At 39.4% G+C, this 23,957-nt stretch overlaps 1 protein-coding gene across 2 annotated transcripts; it reads right to left on the bottom strand.

Moving 5' to 3' along the window:
- Nucleotides 1-431: 431 nt before the first annotated feature.
- Nucleotides 432-23,945, bottom strand: LOC102096171 (serine/threonine-protein phosphatase 4 regulatory subunit 1-like). Of its 2 annotated transcripts, XM_013371087.3 has the most exons (20): nt 23,741-23,945; nt 23,580-23,624; nt 18,881-19,013; nt 18,414-18,520; nt 17,715-17,857; nt 17,291-17,437; nt 14,531-14,638; nt 13,325-13,390; nt 12,618-12,776; nt 11,903-12,090; nt 11,142-11,566; nt 10,598-10,830; nt 8,588-8,680; nt 7,880-8,065; nt 7,433-7,594; nt 6,898-6,998; nt 5,636-5,756; nt 5,345-5,479; nt 4,440-4,581; nt 432-3,552 (listed from the first exon to the last, which is right to left on the bottom strand). In XM_013371087.3, exons 1-20 carry the CDS (start codon nt 23,745-23,747, stop codon nt 3,398-3,400), a joined length of 2,856 nt encoding a protein of 951 aa, XP_013226541.3. In that variant the 5' UTR covers nt 23,748-23,945; the 3' UTR covers nt 432-3,397. The 2 variants fall into 2 exon arrangements, with proteins under 2 accessions (XP_013226541.3, XP_064888514.1); XM_065032442.1 differs by lacking the exon at nt 23,580-23,624 and having other exon boundaries at nt 23,741-23,874.
- Nucleotides 23,946-23,957: the final 12 nt, after the last annotated feature.

The raw sequence follows: 23,957 nt of genomic DNA, 5'->3' as shown, positions 1-23,957 counted from the left end.
CCCCACTCCCCAAGGCCTAAAAACTAAATGGAGTTAATTAATGTAGGATGTCTGAGAGCAACACCACACTGAACAAAACAGTTCAGAATGTCCTCCCAGGCTAACGTGTGGAGAGGGAAGGATTTAAGATAAAGATCCAATGTCGCTCTCACCCAGCATACACAAGTTCCCCTTCATTTAAATATATGTTGTTAGAGTTCCAGTTCCAACAGAACCACTTCAGTTGTGAAGCACTTTTGGCACACTCCCATCAAGGAGAAAGTGCAGGAAGAGCTACTGCAAGTCTCTGCGCATCTAATGGAGTTTTACTGCCCAGTATGATGAATTCCACACACAATCCTGGTTTGAGAGACGACAGTGTTTACCCTGTAGAGACCCTTCATTATCCAAAAGAATACACTCACATCCAACAAAAGTCAGTTACCACAAAGTTGGTTTATAAAACAGTCACAGGATTTATTGAGATAAATACAAAGTTACATAGATTCTCTCTTCTGACACAGGAATGACACTTCCAGAGTGTCCCCACAGAAATGGGCTCTAAACGCCTCTGTGCACAGACAGAACCGCCGCTACGTATCGGTCACACAGACGCCAGCCGCTCCAAATCCCGAGCAACATGACTAACACGCTCTGGATTCCAAGCGCTTGATCATTTCCTACAGCATCCAAGCAATATTGCACCCACTAACGTTATGTTCACGTTCCTTTGCTAGATATGTTTAAAAGTTATATTCTTACTACTGTTGTGAAATTGGATCAACTACTTAACTTTGTTCCATCTGGCTTTTAAAATACTTTTTTTTTTTTTGCGTGATTTAAACAACCCAGAGAACTGTACCTGAACGCACCGCTCTACTCATCATTGCATACCTTTGGCTAGTACAAGACGTGAAGTACGGTCTTTAGTCGTGCTGAAATCATTCCTAGTTTAAAACTAAAAAGACAAACCTTATAGAGGGTAAATGTGTTTAACAGACCCGCACACTGCCTATAAAAAAACCCACCCCTGAACTATGATGCCCACCCGTTAGCGCATGCAGCTGTAGAGTTGTAACTAAAGTTTAAGCGCTCTACTGAAATCATATAATTTAAAACAGAAATGATTTCTGGAGCCAGAGAGGTACCAAAATAGTGTTCAAACCAAGTAACTTTGTTTAGACTTTTAGTGAACTTTTATAGCTGGTGGCTTACTGCTTACACATATCCCATTGAAAAACTCTAGTGAACACTAACCAAACATGCTAAAACATACAGAAGCTTGTGTTTTCCAGTGGATTATTGCAAGTAAATGTAACTATTTATCTGACAAACAAACCTGCATTGGGTTAAATTTCAAAGTATTTAATTTATATACAGTACATTTCAAACATACTTACATATACACACACTTAAAATTGTTCAGTGCTGAGAAATTTAATAAATTGAGAATAGAAAAACAAAAGTAAAACCTTGTGAAAAAGGCCTTAGAAAATCTGAACTGTTAGAAAATATCAGTATAATGCCAGCATTAGAAAAAGATATTAGAACTAGAAAAAATTAATTTGAAAGGTCTTCTTGTTAAGAAATGCAATCATAAAAAGTCTGTACTGAAGAAATATTAAATTATAAAAAAATCGTAAAAAATGAAATGTAGAATGTTGCAGAGTTTACAGAGCTTACACTGTCTGCTCTAACAGCAGTGGTAGAATTCTGCCTGCAACTCCCAAAACACATTTTGTGATTTCACAAGGAAACAATTTATTACAAATACTGTACATATTATAATACAAGACTAGTTAAACTTATACAAAACTGAGCCCTCCAAAAATACAGAACCCAGCCGAGGAACCTACCTGCTGCAGTGCAGACAAGCCAACTTGGAAACAAAACAAGAATGAAAAAAGTAATTTCTGTAAAGACCTTCCCCATGTGAACCACTTATTAGTGTAACAGTGAAATACGGGGAAATATTTACACAGGTCTATTTACGATAAAGTATTGTGTTTGCAGACAGAAAGTAACTGTTATTACACAAAACCATTTCTTTAGTATTTAAACATCAATCTTTGAACGGGACAAAGTTCCAATCCACAATCTAAAAAAGTAGGATTATTTATCCTCCAGGCCACACATTATCTGCAGATCTGGGACACAGCAGCAGACAGGATCCACCAAAAAATATCAGCTTTATAATTCTTCAAACCGATCACAAGTTATCTGATTTTGCTAACAGAACCATGTTCTATCTGAATATTCTTTCTCTCTTCCAAAACACCTGCTTAAATACACAGATGTCCTACTTAAGCTTCAGGATCTCCGTAACCTTCATTTGCTGTTTGTCCCTGTCCTTACCACACAATCAACACAAGTTATAGAGCAAAGAATTGCATCACCACCTTTCCTCTGAACATCGGTTATTTGGGGTTTTTCAGAACTTAGAGGTCCTTTGTTTCTTAGGAACAAACTAGCAGGCTCTTCAGGATTTGGACCAGTTAAAGGATGTTGTTTTTTGGGTTTTTTTAAATTAGGTGTGTAAAACAAACAAATGAAAACTTAAGCCTGTAAAATTCTGTAATATCCTTCTGCAGGTACAGCACCCGCTGCAGGAAGTGAATCCCTGAATACCTTCCATGCAGAGAACTCTGCTGGGGCAGAATAAGCAACTGCCACTTTGGGAAATTCCCTCTCTACCTACCAGTACCAGAGCCAGCATAACGAAACCAGACATGGTAACACCTGTAAGGATACAGCTCAGAAATAACAAATCAATAAACGTCACAGTATACAAAGAATATTGAGCTGTGCTTTGAAAAATATCACATCATGTTAAGTAAAAATGAACCATGCCTTAATTCTAGCAGAGTAACTACTTTATAAAATGAAATGACTTTTGAGCTTTTTTCTGCTGATACAGAAGTTCATAATTTTTTGTTAAAATTCAAAATTATTCACATATATACACTTTTTTCACTTAAAACGCAATACTTGAAACCATACAAAAATGACAGTAAAAATGAAGAAAAGAATCTTTGTGTAAGTTTGCTGTAATCAGGTTTTAAGATTTAGAAACAATTTTAAGCTACAGCAGACTGCTCTACTATTGGAAATTTTTTGTAAAAAATGAAATGTGAATTCAAATTATACTGGAATACTGTGTACGGTGTAACACTTTAAGTATTGTATTGTAACACAGTAAGTATTATATGCAATACTTATCCCACATTTACAAAAAAACCCCTTAAGTAATTACTCACACACATCAGACAAATAAATGAACATCATAACTTTTCTCACAGACCCTTTCCAGCTCTAGTAGGTAAGAAAAACGTTCTTATTTGTCTACATTATTCATGCTAACCGCGAACATAAGGTGAGTAACCATTCTGATGTTCAGCGTTTACTGCAGAACAAGACATTAGTTTTGTTTTTCAAGGGTGGTACTGTCCATATTACCCTGTTTTAGTTTTATGGTGGCAAAGAAGGACACATCTTGATCTCTGTCAGACTGAAGGGCTAGAATGGTCTCTTCTGCAGCTTCCAGATGAGGATTGCCAACACTTTTAAAATAAGCTAGAATAAGGGGAGAAAAAGACAATATTAATCAAAGCCAAAAGAAAAAACCCTAGGAGTTAAGTAGTGCAGAAATACAGAGGATTCCAGAAACATCTGCGGTGGCTCATCTGATTTCTAGGCTCCTTAGAGAAACTACAGCAAGCTAAGGAAGCTCACAGAGAAGGAGAAATATGCTGCTTCTTACTCATCTTATTAGTTACTTAAGTATTTCTAAGATAAACTCTTTTTGCTGAGCCCTAAATAGAAGTGTATTAACAAGTAACAGCGAGCACGGAAAGCTGCCTCTGTACAATGATTTACAAAACATTCTCCATACTTCATTCTGAAAAAAAAAAATAGAGATTTCTGTGCATCTTCCTTTGGATAACCACAGATAAGCTGCATTTTTGCTTTGAAGGAACTGTAATACAGGACACTGCAGCAGCACACAAAATTACATCCCTTTCTGGTACAGCTGTGAGCTTAAGACTAAAACGACAAAGGAAGACACTTCAGAAAGAACCCAAAGGCGATAAATTCATTAACGAAACGGCCTGAAACGTATCAAAATGATCCCAAGTGACATCACCCGGCCCCGCAGCGCCTCGCGCTCAAACCGCGGACGCCACCGCCCCCTAGCGGATGAATCAGGACACTCGTTTGGTGCTCGATACCGGTTTGGGCGCTTAGAGATGATGCTCCAAGAGCTGCTGCAGCAAACACACCCCTGCACCTGCGCTCCTACACCTGAACTTCAACCCGGCATCCCGAGTTATAATTCTGTTTTGACTATAAACAGACTCAAAAAGCCTTTCAGCAGCTGGGCCAATTATCAAGAGCCGCACCAGCGGGAGAAAGAGCATTTGCCCGACGTTGGTTCTCCCAAAGGAAGCTGCTGCCCGCACCTTTCTCCAGCAGCGTCTGCCGCAGGGCCTTGGCGAGTAGAACCCTCACGTTTGGCACAGGATCAGAAGCCAGACTCAAAAGACTGGGGAGTAAGTGTTCAACAAACTGCTCAACAGGCATACATTCTTCTTCTACTACAGCCTGCAGGAGAAACACAGTACACGAGAAAGCAAGATTTCTGTTAAAAATACAGTATTTGCCATGCCTTTCCATCTTGTCCTTTATTTGGCCTAATTAAAACAGTCACTGTTGAACTCTGAAAAAATGCACTCTATCGTGCTGAAATAAGCACAACCTTGAAAATACCGGTATGAAAACATGTCTTACCGTTCTGAATTTTGGCTGAGGATGATCCAACAAGAGTAGGTAACTTTCAACTCTACTTGAGGAAATCCTGCTCTCTTGCCTGTCATCACCCTTTTACCTTCCAACATTCAACCCCTGCTCCTCATTGCTAGTGAAGTAGCAGTTTTGTTTTGGAACAGGGAAGGTAAGTGGAAATAAAGGGGGAAACAGTTCCTGGCATGTAGCACCTGTCGGCAGTTTGAAGAGCTCTTGTGAACCTTTATCTGAGCATGTCAAAGTTCCACCAAATGCAACTCTGTTTAAGGACTTAATTCTTGACTTTTCTACTGGGACACCAGAAACTACAAGGATCAGCTATTTCAGCTGGAGGCACACAACAAAACAAGGAGCACAGTTTCAAAACTGGATGGTCACATGCCCCTATTGAGACCAGACCAACTCTGCCACTGTCTTTTATCAACCCACAGAATCATGGAACCCAAATAATTACAAAAAAAAACCCTTGAGTCCAAATTTCGGTTTTGCCCACATTGCTGAAAAGCCTCAAAATGGTTCCAAATTAAATGAATGCAGTGAAACAGAGAGAAAACATTCCAACCTGACAAATGAAGGCAAAAGCTTGTCTTCCAACCCACTTGGAGCAGTGACGAAACCGCACTACAAGTTCATTAATGAAATTTAATCCCAGTGCATTTGCATTGTTTGCGTAGAACTTCTGTAGTATCGCTACAACCTGTGAAGCACAGGAAGGAGGAAGGGGAAAAGGAGGAGAAAAAAAAAAAATAAAGAGAATTTCATTTGTAGCCTTTAGAAAATTCAAAAAGCATCACTGCATTTGAATCCTACAAAAAGAGACCTCTCTTGCCAGGGAGTGAACTAAATCCCCTACCAGTTTGAAGGAGATCCACCGAACTTCTGAAACTTTATCGGAGCAGAGGGTTAGTGCAATATGTCGTAAATAGTCATAGACTTCATTGGGACTGTAGAGTTCCAGTATCAGGATCAGCTGCCTGGAACACAAAGTGATTAACTCCAGCAAGTGCAACACTAACCTGATCTGATTATATCATCTATTAAACATAGGGAAGGATCAATTGGAGCTTCGAAAATACTGTGGTGGTCACAAAGCACGTGAACAGTTTGTTCTTCTCTTTACACACATATTAAAGAGGTACATGCTTTAATCCATCAGGAAGACCAAGAGAAACTTTTATCCAAACTAGATGTACCAGTAAATCAAAATTATCCCAAATAATAACAAAAGCTACCAACAGAAGTAGAATGAAAAAAGTTTTCTTACAACTTCAGACCAATATCCTGCATATTCTCAAAGTAAAAATGAAACATTTACTTCGGTGTAGAAATCCGCATTTCAGAGAATGGTTTGTATCACCAAACTCATTCTATCCCCAGCACTGCCAGTGTGTGCAAACCAGGCACAGTGACGGTCTCCACTAGGTGTCAGGGAACCGCTGCACAACCTTCTGCCACCCCAGTTACAACTAGTTTGTTGTGCCAAACTGCAAAGGGAGAATGAATCCTCCATAGCCCAAACAAAGCATCGAGATAAACATGAAGGTCAGATTTTAGCTGCAAATGATTCCTACAAACATTCTTTGGGTGTTTTGAACATCAACAGGCCTTGAAAAAGAATTGTGGGATGTTACTCTCATCTCCATTATACACCCAGTCATATGAAAATAGCAAATGAATAAACTCATTTTTTGAGAAATGGTTTTCAGTTTCATACACATTAGAAAAATCACTTCGTACATATATTTCGCCATTTTTTACAAGGCAGTCTAGAACTGAATAAAATTTGAAACCGCACTGCATAGTATCTATCAGATTGTCTTATTTTGTAAGCGGCAAGTGAACCACATCTCCATTTAGTATAATCATGCATAAGTTTCATTCACAGTTGATTACAAGGCAACTTGCCAAATAAAGACCAAAACAAAAAAAACCCATACCAAACCCCCTCAAAAAACCCCTCAACAGCCGGTAGCTTTTAAGTTCAATTACTTAATGAAGAACAGTTGTAATCTTTCAGGTCCTAATTAGGGTGTAACTTCTGAATGCAATTACCTATTTCTGAGTTATTAACATAGTTTAAAAAAAAAAAAATCAAAAGCTAACAAAATGACATACTCTGCCAGCTCGTAACGAAACCTCCAGTTCCTGCTGTTATCAGTGACCACAAATTCTTGAAGTTGGTAAAGATACTCCCGCCTTTTGTCTGCATGAAGTAACTAAAGAAAAAACATTATTAGTATAAAACTGATAAAATTCAATACTTGCAGTTCTCTGGTGGATTAGTCTATTTACACCTATCTGCATTTTTCTACTTGAAAGCAAGGGATTATTCACAAGAGGCTTACTAAAAATTGCCCGTGATCAGTCAAGTGCCTGGACATGCAAGACTGATATCCAAAAATTAGATTAAGTCACCACTTCTGCAAGAACACCCGTCAAAGCATCATCTCTGGGCATACGACTGAGCAGTTGTGGTATGAGACAGAAGAGGAGGGACCTTAAACCAGCAACAGACACACACACAAAATGGCAGTATTGCACAAAACTAAACATGTAAATAGATACTGATACATGCACTTCTCATAAAAAACTCTCAATGCAATGGAGTCAGAAAAAAATTATCTTAAGAAATTAAATTACACTTTCCTACCTTCAGAAAGTCATACAGGTGTTTAAGGACGCCAATACGCACTTCATCCAGATCTTTCAAGAATCCATTGAAAATTGGCACCAGATCAGCAGCCGTTAGCTGATCCCCCAGAATCACGGCTAACTCATGTATGGAGAAAGCAAGTGTCCGACGGACCTTCCACTGCAAACAGTTTGAGAAGGGAACTAGATTAGGCACCATAACTGAAATAAAAAAGCTTTTGAACTACACCTGTATGAGGGTCAAGAGAGCAAAAGAAGCAGGGCTAGCTACGTAACAGTAGAATACTTAAATCAGAGCTTATAAATAAGATTAAAATCTTGAATTTTATCTTTTTAGTGCACATTTAATCCCTTATAAGAAAGCATATGATGTTATACCTTCAGTGCAACAAACTGAACCGAAGAACTACACAGAGTTCTGATTTATCAGTGCTTTTTTCCTTACCTGTACATCTGAAGCCAGTGTCTCGTATGTGTCTTTCAAGCAGTGCCAGTTCTGCCTGCCCAGCGTTAAAGCCACCCCAGGCAGACTATATGCACAGTGTTTGGCTATTTCAGTATCAACCGTCTGGGCTCGAGCTGGGTCGGTCATTGACAGGTACTGGTCTAATAAAGGCTGAGGTATGATATCCTATAGAAAGACAGCACATCAGCGAAACATGCTTTCCTTTATTTTAAGATCAGAAAGAAAATACGCCTTTTGTGCTACAGTATTCTTCTGCTCCTAAGCATCTGGCAGCTAAACAGAGAGTGGCAAGACATGGCTTCCGTGGGCTGGCTTTACAACATGTAAATGACCCCTGTGGTTCTCTGTCCTCTCATTAGGACACAGCAGGCAGCAATGAACAGTAACTACTACTTTTTCAAGATGTTGCATCAAACCAAACTGAAAATTTCTTCTTTGCTGAAGACAAACAGTAAATCCAGTGAGGAAACAGCATCGTCAGTGCCTACCTTGGTTGCACAGATTGCCTCTAAAGCACTAAAAAGGCAATAGAATTTCTCTAGCTTTCCCATTTAAAACAGGGTTCTCCTCAAATACACACAGCATTTTTTCACCTTCTGCAACTGATCAACTGCAAAAGCTATCACTGCATTAAAGATGAACTGTATCCAGTATTACACTAAAGCAGTTAGATGCTATTTTAATCACCTGTAATTTTGACTTGTCATCTTCAAATGGCGGATTATTTTCTTGCTCGCTCTTTAGAAGTACAGTGGTTCCTCCACGTTGTTCCTCTGAGTCCTGTAAAAGTATGTACTAGCTAGTTAAACAAATTAGACTTACTGCTGTTTGGGACATTTCAAAGCATCACACTACAGAACAGCCTCTTACAGGTAAAGCCTTAGTGTGCTCATACAAGTACAAAAAGTTGTACAAATACTGTTAAGATTGTAGCAGCAACTAGGGGAACAGTAACTAGATTTCTAAAAAATTTAACTTACCACAATAAACCAAATATTCATATAGATTTTGGATGGTTACTTTTACTACACTCTCAAATAGCTTTTCTTCTTGGCATGAATTTAAATGATATTAAACAAGACAGGTTTGCAGGTACCCCAAGTCAGTCAATACCATAGGTAACAGAAAATTATTTCAGAACATACCGCTAGAAACTCCCGAGCCTACCACATTATGAAGCATACACCTCTCCCCAGAAGAATTATACAGCTTAAAAGATCACAAACATATAAGGTTAAAGTTCACACAATATTTTACATTTTTGTTTGTTCAAGTTACGTGCGATTTTTGTTCCTAGACAAGGAGAGCTTTTCTTTATATTTCACAATAAGCTCCAGCAACATTAAACATAGCGCAAACAGTTCTTTTTACTCTTATCTGTATATTATAATCATGAAATAGTAACCAGGAACTGTCTATGTGTCACCACCTGATTCAGCTTCCTGTCTGGAGATGAAAGACTAATTTTAGATTCATTACGGGAAGAGGCGAGACTGTGCTTGGTACATTTCATCTGAAAAGAAACCACAACTGACAAGACAACTCCAAAACTTTAATTCTTAAGTAAGTTTTGTGCAAACAGAAATAATAGCCCTCAATGGCTTTTTTTTTACTTAAAATGAGTAGCATATGATAGTTACGGTGTAGTGGATTGTGGCAGATTGCAACCCCCCTCCCTCTTTTAATATGGCACATCTTCCCCTTTCTCTGCTATTTGAGGCTAACAGCTTCTTTTGTTTGGCCCAGAGCACCCTGGCTCCTGGGACATTAGAAGAAGGGAGTGCCAAGGCACACTGAGCCACGCCCAGTGTGGGGGATGTTTGAAGGCTTCAGGGGCACCCACACTCAGTGTGGGGGGTGCAGAGAAGCTTATACAATGCCTACAGTCAGGTCTGATCAGATAACAAAACGGGACTCTCGTCGAGACTCCGCCCATTGCCGCGGGTCTCTTGGAGCACGAGCTTAGCCACTGCCGCCACGAGAGCCCCCCCCCCCGGGATGGAGACCCCGCTTGCCTCGCCGCCACAGGTGTAAGTAAAACTTCTCGCAGGATTGCGAGTATATTTTCTTTCCGTGCACATTTGCACAAGTACTTTATTTCCTCGCACAATCGCGAGTGGCCGCCGAGAGCCCCTCGCACAATCGCGAGTATATTTTCCTCCCGTGCTTCCACATAAGCACGTGTAGGATTCCGTGCACATTTGCACGTGTAAAATAACTCTCGCAGGACTGCGAGCGTATTATAAATTTACTCTCGCGACATCGCGAGTGCACACTTTCCGTACTCACTGCGAGTACGTGTATCTCTATAAAAATAATCCCACACCGTGCTTAGGCAAGTGTGTACTCCTCCGGGACTCGGGGACGGCTCCGGCATTGTTTTGGTGAAGCCACGTGCATGCACTCTGTGGACCTCCTGTTGTATTAGTGGCTGCCCCTCTCAATAATTTCCTCCACTGATATCCGAACCTGTATTTAAGTCACATTTGGAGTGCTAAAACCCTGTGCCTCGCTGGTCTAATAAAAGTTGTTTTTGGACCTTGTGGTCCCTAAAATTGACCTGTGGGTTGCTCTGTGACATGGTATTCAAAGGCTTTAGATCAGAAGTGGGTCAGTTATGCCAGAAACTACATGAACACACACTGAACTTCAGATGCTAAGAATTAATTTCAGACATGGAGCACAATGGACACTTACTGTGCTTTTCAGCATACTGGTGGTAGACTGGTCACTGATGTGATCCTGAGAGGGCGAGGATGAAAGAGTGTCTTCTTCCACCTGTTTGCAGGTAGCGTCTGAAACAGCCATTTCACCTGAAATAGTTTTGTTCTGAAGTTTGCCACTGCTTTCTTCCATTTTTTTGGTCTCGTAGTCACCAACAGAATCAAACTGAGCAGCTCTGAGAGCAGCAGACAACACTTGGACCTGAGCTGTATAAAGCAAAAGATGACAATTTAGTCTCCCTACTGCTCTCAAAAGCATTAATGAATTAAGCTGAAAAGATAAAGAGAAGCCCAGAGCTTTTTGTTTCTAAGCTGTTTCTTATGCAAACAGGAGCTAGGAACACTTCCCAAATGTTCTAGAAATCATTCCGGTCTTGTGAAAAAGAGGTGTATCATTTACTACTCATGGAGTCTCATCACCTTATGAACACTAAGCCAATTGAAACACAGTCAAGGGTTTTGTAAAGGCCAGGAGAAAACCTGCTCAAAGAAAAAATGATTTATTGTTGGAGTCTCACCTTGAACATCTGGATCATCCATGTGCTCCTGTAAGCTTTCTAGAACTTTTCTTATTTCACTACTAGCAACACAGTTATTACGTGGCACAGAACAGCTGTCTCTGTGCTTTTCAGTCTTGAACTGAAGCAACTCCAGATCCTGACTTATATCAGGCAGAGGAGGGCGCCAGTACAGAAAAGTATTAAACAGGTCCTCAGCAGACTGTAGCTCTGAGTTTGTTCCAGGAAAACCGTTGTCCTTAGTGACTTCTGTGACACCAGCAGCAACTTTGTCACCCTGAGATAACTGAGACACATCTTCTCCAGGACTGGTGCAACAATCTGAACTTTCTTCATTTATGTTCTCAACTGAGAGCTTTGTATTGACTTCAGCTGAAGCCTCCTTAGTCGCTGGTTCTGGTTTGATTTCCATTGGTTGTTCTGAACTGGTAACAGACACAGTTATCCAAACAAGACTTAAAGTACTCTGTCACAACAGCTTTCAGTGAAATACTTCATAAAAGACGGCAGCTTATTTTTTCTACAGAAAGACAATCTATGTTATCACTATGCTCTACTTCACCAGTTTGCCCTTTACCCGCCTGTGAAACCAAAGTGAATTTTTCAATCACGTGGCTACACTCTGACACGTGACCTCACTCTTCATACCTTTTCTGGAACTACATTCTCAAGCTGAGAAGTTTTTTTTTAGCCCTGAACAGCCATCAAAAGAATCATCTTGTTTCTTCCCCTTTCCACCACACCTTGCCCAATGATTTTACCTGGACAATGTAGTGTTTGTACTGGAGGATGTCATACTGTTGCTCAGCTGACAAGAACTGGAATTCACATCTTGCGTTGATGGTCGGATACTCAGCGTCCCATCTTCCCGAATGTAAAGACCAGCACTTGAAGGGTTTGCAAAGGTAGAAATAAATGGGCCAAGAGACTGAAAAGCAGCCTGACGAACCTGTGACAGTACAAAGACAGACAGGATTCATGCAACTCCCACAGAGTTAGTGCTGAAAAATAAAAATTTAGTTCGATTTTTTAGTAAGAATCAATTGATTCATTTAATACTAATTCATTTAATACTAATTTAATACTAATTCATTTAATACTAATTATCAATTACCAAATAAGTGACACCTAAGCAAAGGGTATTAGAATATTAAGCATGTATCTATACAATCATAGTAAGAAGATTTTTAAAGTTATAAATTTGAAGGACACTGTCTACTTCAATTAATAGCTTTAACACAAACAACCTATTCTCAGAAGAGTGTTTACACTTACAGCAAAGTGTTGACAGAAATTCCAAGTAGTAAGAGAGAAAAAATAAGATACTAAAATATAATTTCTTCTAATAAGATAGTAGGTTAGACTCCAACCCCAGCAAATTTAGTTCAGAGAACTTCCACAGCACACTTCTGACTTGCCCATTATTTGTGTATGATCTGCCTGGGAAGATCATCAATTACAGAGGGAGTTACTTACCCATCTGCAGGTGTCACTAATAAGACTGATGAACAGCGGGGACAGTTTGCTTCTGCGAACTTCTGGAGATGTGGTGTAAGACACTGCCATAAAGCATTCAGCACACGCTTTTCTCATTCCCCAAACACTATCAGAACAGAGTTCAAAGAACTTGGGGATCTGCCAAAAGTAAGCAAAACCAAGATTAAAGACTAAACAAAGACTGTTGCAACTTACTATCAAGGTATTTGTTTGGAAACTGGAGACAATGGAATAAAATGAGTGAAGAATAGAAGAAATGGAGAGAGAGGTTAAAAACATGCATTAACTTAAGAAATGGGGAAAAAACTGTCTGCCACTTACTTCATTAGGATTTTATGTATAACTACAATATATGCACTAGGAAAAGATAGAAGGCATTATTAATGGCCTATTTTTCCCAAAATTGTAACTTGACTGATTATCTAGTGCAGGGGAAAAAACAGTCAGTAATTCTGAAGTGTGTGTGTATTTTTACGTATGCCATCAATTACATTAGCAAAACAAGAACTTTCCATTTCTATCTATTCTTGGGTTTGCTATATAATTGCAACCAAAGCCTCAGCCAAATCAATTTAGGAAAAATGTATGCACACTGATTCATTTACAGAGAAGACAAAAGAACTCATTATTAAACTTCCTGAACTGAGAAATACCAGTCTTGTGAATGGATTTTGATATTTACGTACCAGCAGTCTTTCTGTGGCTTCTTGCCCAACTGCATTACAAATGTCACCAAAATTAGCTGCACAAATCTAAGAAATAAAAGTCATAAATAACATTCCGGCTCTTTCAAGTGCATTAGTTTTATTATCAACTTCACCATGCATTATTGATCCCATGTAACAACTGCACTTGCTTGGCTATTCAAATTTCAGCCATGTAACAACAACCTGTAATATTAACTCATACTGAACAAAGACTCTTTAGAGGAAGCTTCCAGAAGCCACATGCCTTTGAAATCAATAGTAATGAAGGCTTCTGCATGAAGAGCATCATCTACCTCAGCAACCATTAAAAGGGAGTAATAAGCCTGCTTGACAGTTTAAATTACTTTGAACAGCAGCTGTCAAAACCAAAGTAGACTAAAATATGATACTAGGGTCAGGACTTAGGTGTACTGACAGAACTATCTTTGCTATGCCTGAGGCCGGCTTAAGTACTCTGCTGAAGTAAAGTTTAATTAAGGTCTCAAGTTAGTGTCATCTACAGTACATTGCAAATAATATAAATAAGGCAAAAGGGACATTCCCTCACTCTGGAAAAAAGAGGCTCCCTAAATCAGAAATCAATTAATATAGGACCATATTAATTCAGTCATTCTATAGGCTTATTTAGAAGGCTATAATGCAGCTCAAATCCCAACAAGTGCAGCTTACGTTAAGGACCAAGCTGAGGCTCTGAATGACCCTTAAGCCTACTCAAATATTTTAAAACTTCTTATGCAACAAGTTTCCTTTTGTACTCAAATATGAACCAAAATAAGTCCTACACTTTTAGGATTTCTCCTTTCAGTAGTACCAGATTGATTTGTTTCTTTAAAGGAATGGTGTTTCAAGTATCTATTGCTTTTGAATTTCTGGCTTTGAAATAAGATGGTAGAGATGAGGTAACTTGTTTGCATCCTATAACCAAGCATGGTAGCTTAAAAAAATGCTGTGCAAAACTATTAAATATGCAAGATCAGTTTAACTGCTAAAACAAAGCTATTCACTAAGGACTGTTATTGATTTCTTTACTGAACTACAGAAACTATAACCACACCGATAAATTAAAACCACTCTTCTATACTCTTTCAAAGTTAACCAGCTAAAGTTATGACTAAATTATTCAGGAAGGCATTTAAACAGCAACAAAATTCATTTTAAGTAGTTTAGGGTTGAAAACACACCAACCTTTCGCACTTGGAACAATTTCCCATCACTGCACAGTTCACAGAAGCGAGGAAGCAGCATATGCTCAACTGTTGTTCTGCTCAACATAGAAGCCATTTTACAGATAATCTAAAATAAAAATAAATCAGGAAGTGGATATGCATAATGAAAACAAAACTATAAAGCTTGCACACACAGCCAAATACTCCTAAAAATTACTTCCAAGAGCAAGAGAGTAATGACCAAACAGATTTAACCACTACACATTGTCTTTTTATACACCTGTTTTATGTGAATAAATAATTCTTATTTAAAATCATTCTATGCCATTCTGCCTGAATACAGTATTTCTGATTATTGTCTTTTTTTTATTCAGTTAAATAGACTTTCATTAATAAGCACATTTTCCAGGTGTTTTACGATGTGGCATACACTGGTATTTTGTGTGGAGAAGAGACAGAAGTTCCCTTGCACTAGCCAACATACGAAATCACAGTCTTTAAGAATATTAGAAATATCTCAAGCTTAAGCATACGAGTCCCTTGGCTTTAACAGGACTGTTCAGACACTTAAAAACATGCACAGTCTCAGCTCTTTATAGGCTTAGACAACATGATAAAACAAAAGCTTGCAGTACAACAGAAAATTGAGAGGAACACCAACTAGCTATGCATGTGAGCTATTGCAGACTTCACAGGAATCATCCTCGAAGTTTTATGAAATAACATCGCAGCACAATTAATGAAAAGTAGTAACATGATCACAAACTTTGCTTTCTCTGAGGAACTGTCATTTTCAACTACCACTATAAATCATGTTTCTGCTCTGAAAAATCTGGTGCTTTGGATAGTATGTTTCCTTTCAGCTCCCACTTTCTCGAATAATTAGCTATAAATCTTATATTTGCAACACTAAAACAGAAGGTGCTCTTGTGCACCTTTCTACTCAACTGTTCTGCCTGTAGCATCAGGAGTTTAATGCTTACACAAGTGGTGTCAGATTAAAAATAGCAAAATGAGCACTGTTATTAAAATAAATAAATAAATAAATGACTGAAGCTTCCTACCTCCACAAAAACAAGCTTTACTCCTGAAAACATTTGCCTTCATAATAAAATGCTAAATAAGAATTAAGAAAGACACCATCCAAGGACTTTCCTACTAATTTTCAGACTCCTAAAAGGCATCTGCTGCTCAGTTGTCACCCTGGAAAACTGCCTAAGCAACACCCAACTCCCAAACGAGGAAAAGGAATATCTAGCTGGTCAAACCATTTTACAGGTCAGATGTCAGATATCCATGCTGAAATGTAATTACACACCAGCACTCTTCTGTGGAGTCAATTGATTTCTTGAAAGTGAGTAGGGAATGTTTTTTTTCAAAACATTTACAAAGTAAGATCAGGTCATAATTCACACTTTTCCAACATTATTGTGCAACCTGGTAGTGCAAATGTAAAGAAACTGTAAAGCACTTCATTGATGCAGAAACCCAAATTTATTTCCTCCTCGCACAAAAGGTACAGGACCTAGAGAAAGCCTACCCAAAGTACCTCCACACTTAGCCAAAGGCATTCATAAGTAGTGCTCAGTACAACAGTAGTCAGGACAACCTTGAATGACCTATTAGAGAACAGTGTAGGGGAAGGGACCTGTGGCTCCTGGTAGACAGCAAGATGACCATGAGCCAGCACTGGGCCCTTGTGGCCACGAAGGCCAATGGCATCCTGGGGTGGATTAGAAGGGAGGTGGTTAGTAGGTCAAGGGAGGTTCTCCTGCCCCTCTATTCTGCCCTGGTGAGACCACATCTGGAATATTGTGTTCAGTCTTGGGCCCTGCAGTTCAAGAAGGACAGGGAACTGCTGGAGACAGTCCAGCGCGGGGCAACTAAGATGGTTAAGGGAGTGGAACATCTCCTGTGTGAGGAAAGGCTGAGGGAGCTGGGGCCCTGGAGCTTGGAAAAGAGGAGACTGAGGGGTGACCTCATTAATGTTTACAAATGTGTAAAGGGTGAGTGTCACAAGGATGGAGCCAGGCTCTTCTTGGTGACAACCAATGATAGGACGAGGGGTAAAGGGTTCAAATTGGAACACAAGAGGTTCCACTTAAATTTGAGAAGAAACTTCTTCTCAGTAACGGTGACACAACACTGGAACAGGCTGCTGAAGAGGGTTGTGGGGTCTCCTCCGGAGACATTCAAAACCCGCCTGGACACCTTCCTGGGTAGCCTCATCTAAGTGTTCCTGCTCCGGCAGGGGGATTGGACTAGATGATCTTTTGAGGTCCCTTCCAATCCCTAACATTCTGTGATTCTGTGATTCTTCTTCAATTCAGTTAAGATCATTTTTACCATCTCAATATGGTGCATCAAGTCCTGACCTTGCTCAAACCCTTTGAGATTTCACATTATTTCAGTGGCACTCAACACTACAAACAACTAAGAAACCTACAGATTCAAGGCTTAACAGATTAGCACCCTTAAGCTTCAATTGTGTCACAACATCACTTTCTCAATTCACAACAGAGTGACTAACAAGCAGAGAAGGAATAAACCAAACTGAAATAGTAATGTTCTAGAAAGTTTAAGTTCAATTATTATGTAAAGCTCTCAGGACGCTCAGAATGCAAGTTCAATTTCTATTTTCTGGGTTTTATGCTCATGGAAATCTCACACAAAGTCGTTATATTCTAGAAGAGCTATCTAATAGGCACTGCTAAAAGACAGGGAAAAAAAGTGACTGAAACATTTTTAAAAATATAATATTTCTTCCGAATTCACTTACATTCACAGCTTCCACCTTGTATTCATCATCACTGTCAGGAGCAGAGAGGTCCAACAGAATTGGACACACCTTATTTTCAATGTCACTCTGAGAAACCAGATCTTGTTCTAGCAGAATAAGCAGTGCTTCTTGACCTGCCTTTCTAACCTATTCATATGAACAAAGAAAACAAGTATATCACTATAAAAAAAATTTAGTGATCTGAGAACCACTAATAGTATGTTTTCAGTGAAGACACAGGTACACGTTAAAAACAAACACAGCAGCACAAAAAGGTTTAACAACATAAGGAATTAATAATACTAAAGTTTAATATAACCATTAGATTTCTTTCATCAAATTCTGATTCTTTTTCTCATGCCTCAAATTCACTGAACCACACAATTTTTCAGCAATTCAATTCACATAGTCTGATTTTTCTCACCTGATTGTTAACATCTGTGAGGTATCTTACTACTATGGGCATAAGGTATTCAAAAAATGCTGTTGGGAATTTTGGTCGACTTTCTTGCAGAAAAATAGCAATAGGAGGTATTTGTTCCATCAGCTCTGTACGTACAGTTGGTTCTAGTGATAAAAACAAAGTCAAAACTACATCAGTAAATACAAAATTAAGATCAAAAACCTGAAGAAAAAGGCAGTGCTTTTTTTACTTAATGTTTCACCACAGAAAAAGATGAATATACTCAAAACATACAAAATATCACAACTGAGACTTCATTCTTAAGGAAAGGTAAATAAAAATAGAACAGCCTTGTATTCATCATCACAGTCCAGAGACTTAGGATCAGTATGAATTTATGCACATAAAGCATTAAAGCATACAATTGTTCCATGCAACATACACCACACATTCGGATGTAATGAACTGCTTAAAAATATTACTTTGGGCCTCATGCTAATTAAGAGGCTTTCATTTATACACCTCCCATACAAAAAACTTCAAACAGAGAAAAAATTTGTCATTTTAATTGACAGATATTGCTGTTAGACAATTTCATTTCTTTAGTTCAGTCATTGCTTTCTCAAAGTTGAAAGTTATTGCCTTCTATAATGCAGCTTATGTAAAATAAGTTAATAAAACAAAAACAAAACCCCAACAAAACAAAACAAACTTTCAAACCTGCATCTTCAGAGAGCCTGACTACTATTTCCATTACAGTCAGGAAGTCTTCTTCATTACTACTGAAATCTCGAAAGACATCCAAAAGACCTCTGGCAATAATTTGCCTGTGGAGTGAACAACATATTAATTGCCTTAATATCCTGCCAAGGACATGCAGATGTGATGCAAGGGGAATTTATCAAATCTAAATGAGCACCTTATAAAAGATAAAGCTCTTCTGCAAACATTCAGGCATATCAGTTATACAGTTTCTCCACGTCCCAACAAAACAAAGATGGAGTTGAGAAATCTTATTCAGACAACCAGGAATGAAAACCCCTTTTTATGGAAATGTTATATAAAAGCTATTCAAACAGAAATAACATTAGGCATGTGCTTAGAAGAATGGTAGCAGAAGTTATGATACCTTAACATCCACAATGCTATCAGACTCAGGCTACCAAACATAGATGTTGTACCCATACCTGTTAAATATGTTATCACTGAATGCATATTTTTCTAGACGAGCCAGTGGAGTTAAGTTATCCTGTCCAGGAATATCCAAGAATGCCGTTATCCTCATGCTATCGCAGTCTGGTCCATAATCTTCAAACCCAACTTGAAAGACAGGAAGAGTAGCCCCAAAAAAATATTAAAAAAAATAAATCCAAGAGTCAGCAAGAGTTGTTACAGTATAAAATACATTATATCAATAACTACTTCTTTTTAGAGCTATTATTCAAAGGAAAATTATCTGTGCATCACTGGAAACTGCTTACAAAAACATCCTAAGTTGTACCTAATGAAGTCAAGAGCAACACTTGCACAAAGATCTGTAAATTCAAGCTTTGAAATTTAATTCAAGTGCCATAAAATCCTTGGCTTTTAACATATTTTACTTCACACTTTGAGTGGACTAACCACATGCACTACGAGTTAAGAGGGCTCAGCTGACAAAATGCATGCCACAAACTGACAATTTCAAAAGGAAAATCAGTCCCATTAAAAGGAACAGAATTTTTAACAATGACAGAAAATCCTGAACTATATTGCTTTAAAACAGTAAATTCTTGAGACTGTTTCAGAGTTACCAAGGTATTTTTCTCACTGGAGTTACTGGGTCCTGTACTTCTAACTCAGACTGATAACTTTGGGAAAAAATTCAACTTTACCTTACTTATGAACATATTGGGAGCTTTCTACTACAGCCCGATCAACTACAGACTTTCCCATGCAAATCTACTCTTTTCTAAAACTTGATTGTATTTTCAGTTTGAGATTTTTAACCAAATATTACCATATCAAATTTTGCCCCACCAAGTCTTACAATCACCTACTCCAGTAACATGCACTTGATTACAGATTGCAGGCAAGAAGACTGTGAAGAGAAGAGGAAACAGGGTAACTAAACTGCCAATTTTTTTGTAATCCTTCATCCTTAAAACAAACACAGTGAAATAGCCTGCCTGCAACACAAATTCTCTCATTTCGGCAATGGATTTAGAACAGATACAGCAGCCAAAGCCACAGAAAGACTTGCACTAGGGTAGCTGATACTCCTGCTCTGGGTTTACAACTTTCCCAACCAAGCGCTCCTAGAATTATACACACTCTATTCACATAAATAATATAGCAACTGTGATAATACTTAACTACACACAAATTGAACCAACACTGCTTCTCAGCAGCATGCAGTAGCCTCTCAAACCAGTGTATGTTCTGAGAGTGACATCCACTGAAAACAACAGGCCAGTTTCTGACTTGGCAGGACACAATATTAGATATTTAAATCAGTAAAGAAAGAACAAAACTGATAATAACTTGAAAGCACAACAACAAGCCAAACAGGCTGTATTTGAAACTGCACCTATGAGACTATAATCTGGGTATTGTAGGTTATGCCTCTACATGTAGAGACCCCCTCTCCCGGGGCAACAGAAAAGTGATTCCATGTGAAGAAACAGCAGAGCTCTGGCTAAGTAACTAAAAGCAAAACAGGACTAGTTTCATTTATAGCACCAGCTTCCCCATTTGTGAAATGGGAATAACAAGAACACCATCCTCTCCCACTGACACGCTTGCATGATAAAGAAGTTTGGATGTAAAGTGCTATGTAACGCCTATGTTCAGCATGCTGCTTTAATTAAAGAAATTACAGCCCTTCCCAGTGTCACCTCAAACAGTACAAAGCTTTTGCACATCTTAAAGGAAAGCCTGTGTTATTTCATAATGCATTCTGAAACTGCCAGTGGGTTAAATTATGTGTGTATGTAATTCCACGATCTCTGACACTACAATTTCTTCAGAATTGAAGGGGCTGTACCTTAATCAGGATAATTAAGCTTCAGCTCTACCCTCACTCCTACTTCACCAGCTTTATGTTACAATCACTCTCCTTTAAAGAACCCCTTAATCTGAGATCTGGCACAACGAACTTTGGCTCTAAATTGCATTAATACCCATTATAAATCACTTCTATATTAAAAAGTCCTCTTTTACCAAGAGGTACCAAGCCTCAGCTTTTATTCTACAGAAAAAAATTCTTAGATTTTACTATAGATTTTCCCCAAATTCAAAGGAGTCTCCCAGTCTCTCCATTTGTTTCAAAGGAATTGATCTTCAATGTGCATAACACTATTTGACCAGTTTAGTTAAAACTCCAGTTCCAGCTATTTATTTCACTAAGGTTTTCCATGAACTCTTTGCTAGACTAGCCACTGGACTAGCACAATGGTGTCTCAGTCTAGATGGGACATCTGAACTGCTGTAAATACAGAGAACAGCTTTCAGTGAACTTAAATTATTTTTAAAACATAAATTTTCAATAATGCTCTAAAAATGCACATCTATTTACAAGCTTACCCTGAAACTGATCATTTCTTTTACACAAATTTTAAGTGACCCATATAAAAAAACTTATTAATTACTGCTTATGGGTAAACTTTATCTGAACATGTTTATTAACCTCATGACTCAAACTAGAGTTTTGCCTACAGGCAAACTTCTTAATCAACTTACCAGACAAATCCGTTACTCACAGTCTCAAGAGAACAGCCAAAGACTGAACACTAATGGAGAAAGAATACTTAACTCCTAGTGACCCTCACCCCTGGTTCAAGGCCAAGACCGTAACAGAACACTACAGGAAGTTTGCATTTATTTCCACTGCTTGCACTTTACACACTTGGCAAACTGAGTGCAAATGACACTAGTTTGGGTGGGTTTTTTCCTTACTACAGAGAAGAGAAACATCAGAAAAGGAACCGGGAGCAATTCGGAAAAACCAAATCAATTAAGATAGCTAAGCATTCATCAGCACTATTTGTTTGGGGTTTTGGGGGCTGTTTTTTAAAATTGGTGCAATGAAAGATATTTCCAACTCTTAAATAAGGTAGTACAGCGACAACCGTTGCAGCTCTTCTGCTAGAGCAACCCTCTGCAGAACAGTCTTTAAATCAGCATATGCACATGGAAATATATCAGCCAATTTCTTCTCACCTAAATCCTGTTCAACACATCCATGCTTTCTGTCACGTAAAGTGAAGACTTCTCACATTTACTTACTACAGTCAAGCAATAAACTTTAGTACCTCCTTTTAGGCAACTTCTTACAGTGTTATCAAAATTTTAAACATTTCAATATCAAATATGTGTATTTCAAGTACTATCCTCCACACTTATTACATTTTTTTCAGATTTCTAGCTTTTCAAACAGATAAGCCTATTAAGGAAGGAGGATGCTTTTTAATGACAGTTTTACATTCATTCTTTAAAACTCACACAGGTGCAATTTATCTGTATAAGAGAAATATTAAAGATATTACACAATACACAAAAATACAAACATAAAACAAAGAACTCTTACATGCACAATCTCCAAATTTATACACCACTTACATCACAAAATATCCCAACTTTCCTTCTAAAACTTAATCAAATTACAAATGACACACCATTTTTTGATACCTACTAGTGAAATGCAAAATACTCAAAGACTGCGAGCAACACCTAAGAACTGCCACTAACAAAATCCCACAGAACAACCTCCCACCTGCAGAGGCGATGGCCCTGCACATCTTCCGTACTGAATACCTTAGATGTCACTGGTATCCTAACATTTTCCCTGGCGTTCCTGAAGACCACCCTCTTCCTGAATTAGCTTCTTTATGCTAGATATCCACCTGTTACACATTTTCAAGTGCTATTAAACAATAATGGTTTTGCGGTAAACATTCAGGTATCTGTTTTCATTTTTGTAATAGAAAAGTCAATCCACCCCATGTGTACAGCTGCTTTCTAAAGCAACACAAGTACACATAATTATTACTCAAATGTTTATCTTCTTAAGTAACAGCTCTTCCCAAGCTGGCTGACAGGTGTTGAGCTGTGACACAGTTCTGGACTACAACAGCTTCAGGTGGAACTGCTGTCTGGTCCAGGACCCACTACACAGTACTTAAACCTAAAATCACCGGCTTGTATTGCCAACTGGGCTACACGCTACGGCGGGTTTTCTTATATTCCCAGTGCCGAGGAGCAGCACCAGCACAGCAGCGCCCTTACCAGCCTCGACAGATTTAAGTCTCACCCGTTTGCAGTACCACAGATAGGAAAACACTCGGCTACTCCAGGCTAATTTCCACGGACAACAACAGCGGTGCTAATTCCCTAAACCCGCGCCGTCCGGACCCCTTTTCCCGCCCCAGCGACCCATCGCTGGCGGTGCTGTTTACACCGAATCCGGTCCAGCGGCCATTGGAAGCGGCGAGAATGGTCTTTGGGAAGGCCAGTTTCCAGACGCTGTCCCGGCCCTGCCCCCCGCTTCTCCTTCCCCAGCGGGACGGCGGCTGCACCCCCCAAAAACCCACGTCAAGGGGTTGCTCGTCCCTGGAGGGCCCGGCCCGTCAGGCAGCAGCTGAAGGCGGGTGAAGCGCCGGGTGAGGCGGGGGAACAAACCCGGTTCGCCTGTCAGCACCGCGCTCAGCAGGAACACAAATACACTCCTAACTTGTGAGCCCTGACGCTCTAGAAGCCTTCACCTACCAGCACAAACAGCCTCAAAATCCTCCCTTCGCCCTAACCTGGATAAAAACGCAGAGAGAAAAAGATAGAGACAGAAGAATCCCCGAGTGGGAAAGCGGGAGAGAGCCTGAACAGGGTACAAAATAAAAAACAATTACTCACAATCATCTAAGTCATCCTGCAAATCCACAAAATACAAAGGGATCCCTACAAACAAAAACAGAAGAGAGATAGCGGGGGGTTGGTTTCGGAGGGCTACAGCGAGGACGGTGGCAGCTCCAGGTGAGCCGCCTCAGCGCCCCCCGCCCGCCAGCCCCACTTACCGGCCATCTTGGAATGGACATGGGCGAGGAAGAGGAGGGGAGCGGGAGGGCAAAGGGAGGAGCCGCTGGAACTTCCTGCCCGTGGGTCAACCCCTACGTAGCCGGAACGCCACCGGTTTAATAAACAGCCGCTGCCGGGGGTTGCGAATCGCCCCTCGGCTTTTCCGTCGTCTCCTGAGAGGGAAGACAAACCGCGGGGGGTGCGGTCAGGTGATCC

This window comes from Columba livia, chromosome 16 (genome assembly GCF_036013475.1).
Source record: "Columba livia isolate bColLiv1 breed racing homer chromosome 16, bColLiv1.pat.W.v2, whole genome shotgun sequence".
In the NCBI taxonomy this organism is placed as follows: domain Eukaryota; kingdom Metazoa; phylum Chordata; class Aves; order Columbiformes; family Columbidae; genus Columba; species Columba livia.
This window is presented reverse-complemented; position numbering and strand designations above follow the sequence as displayed.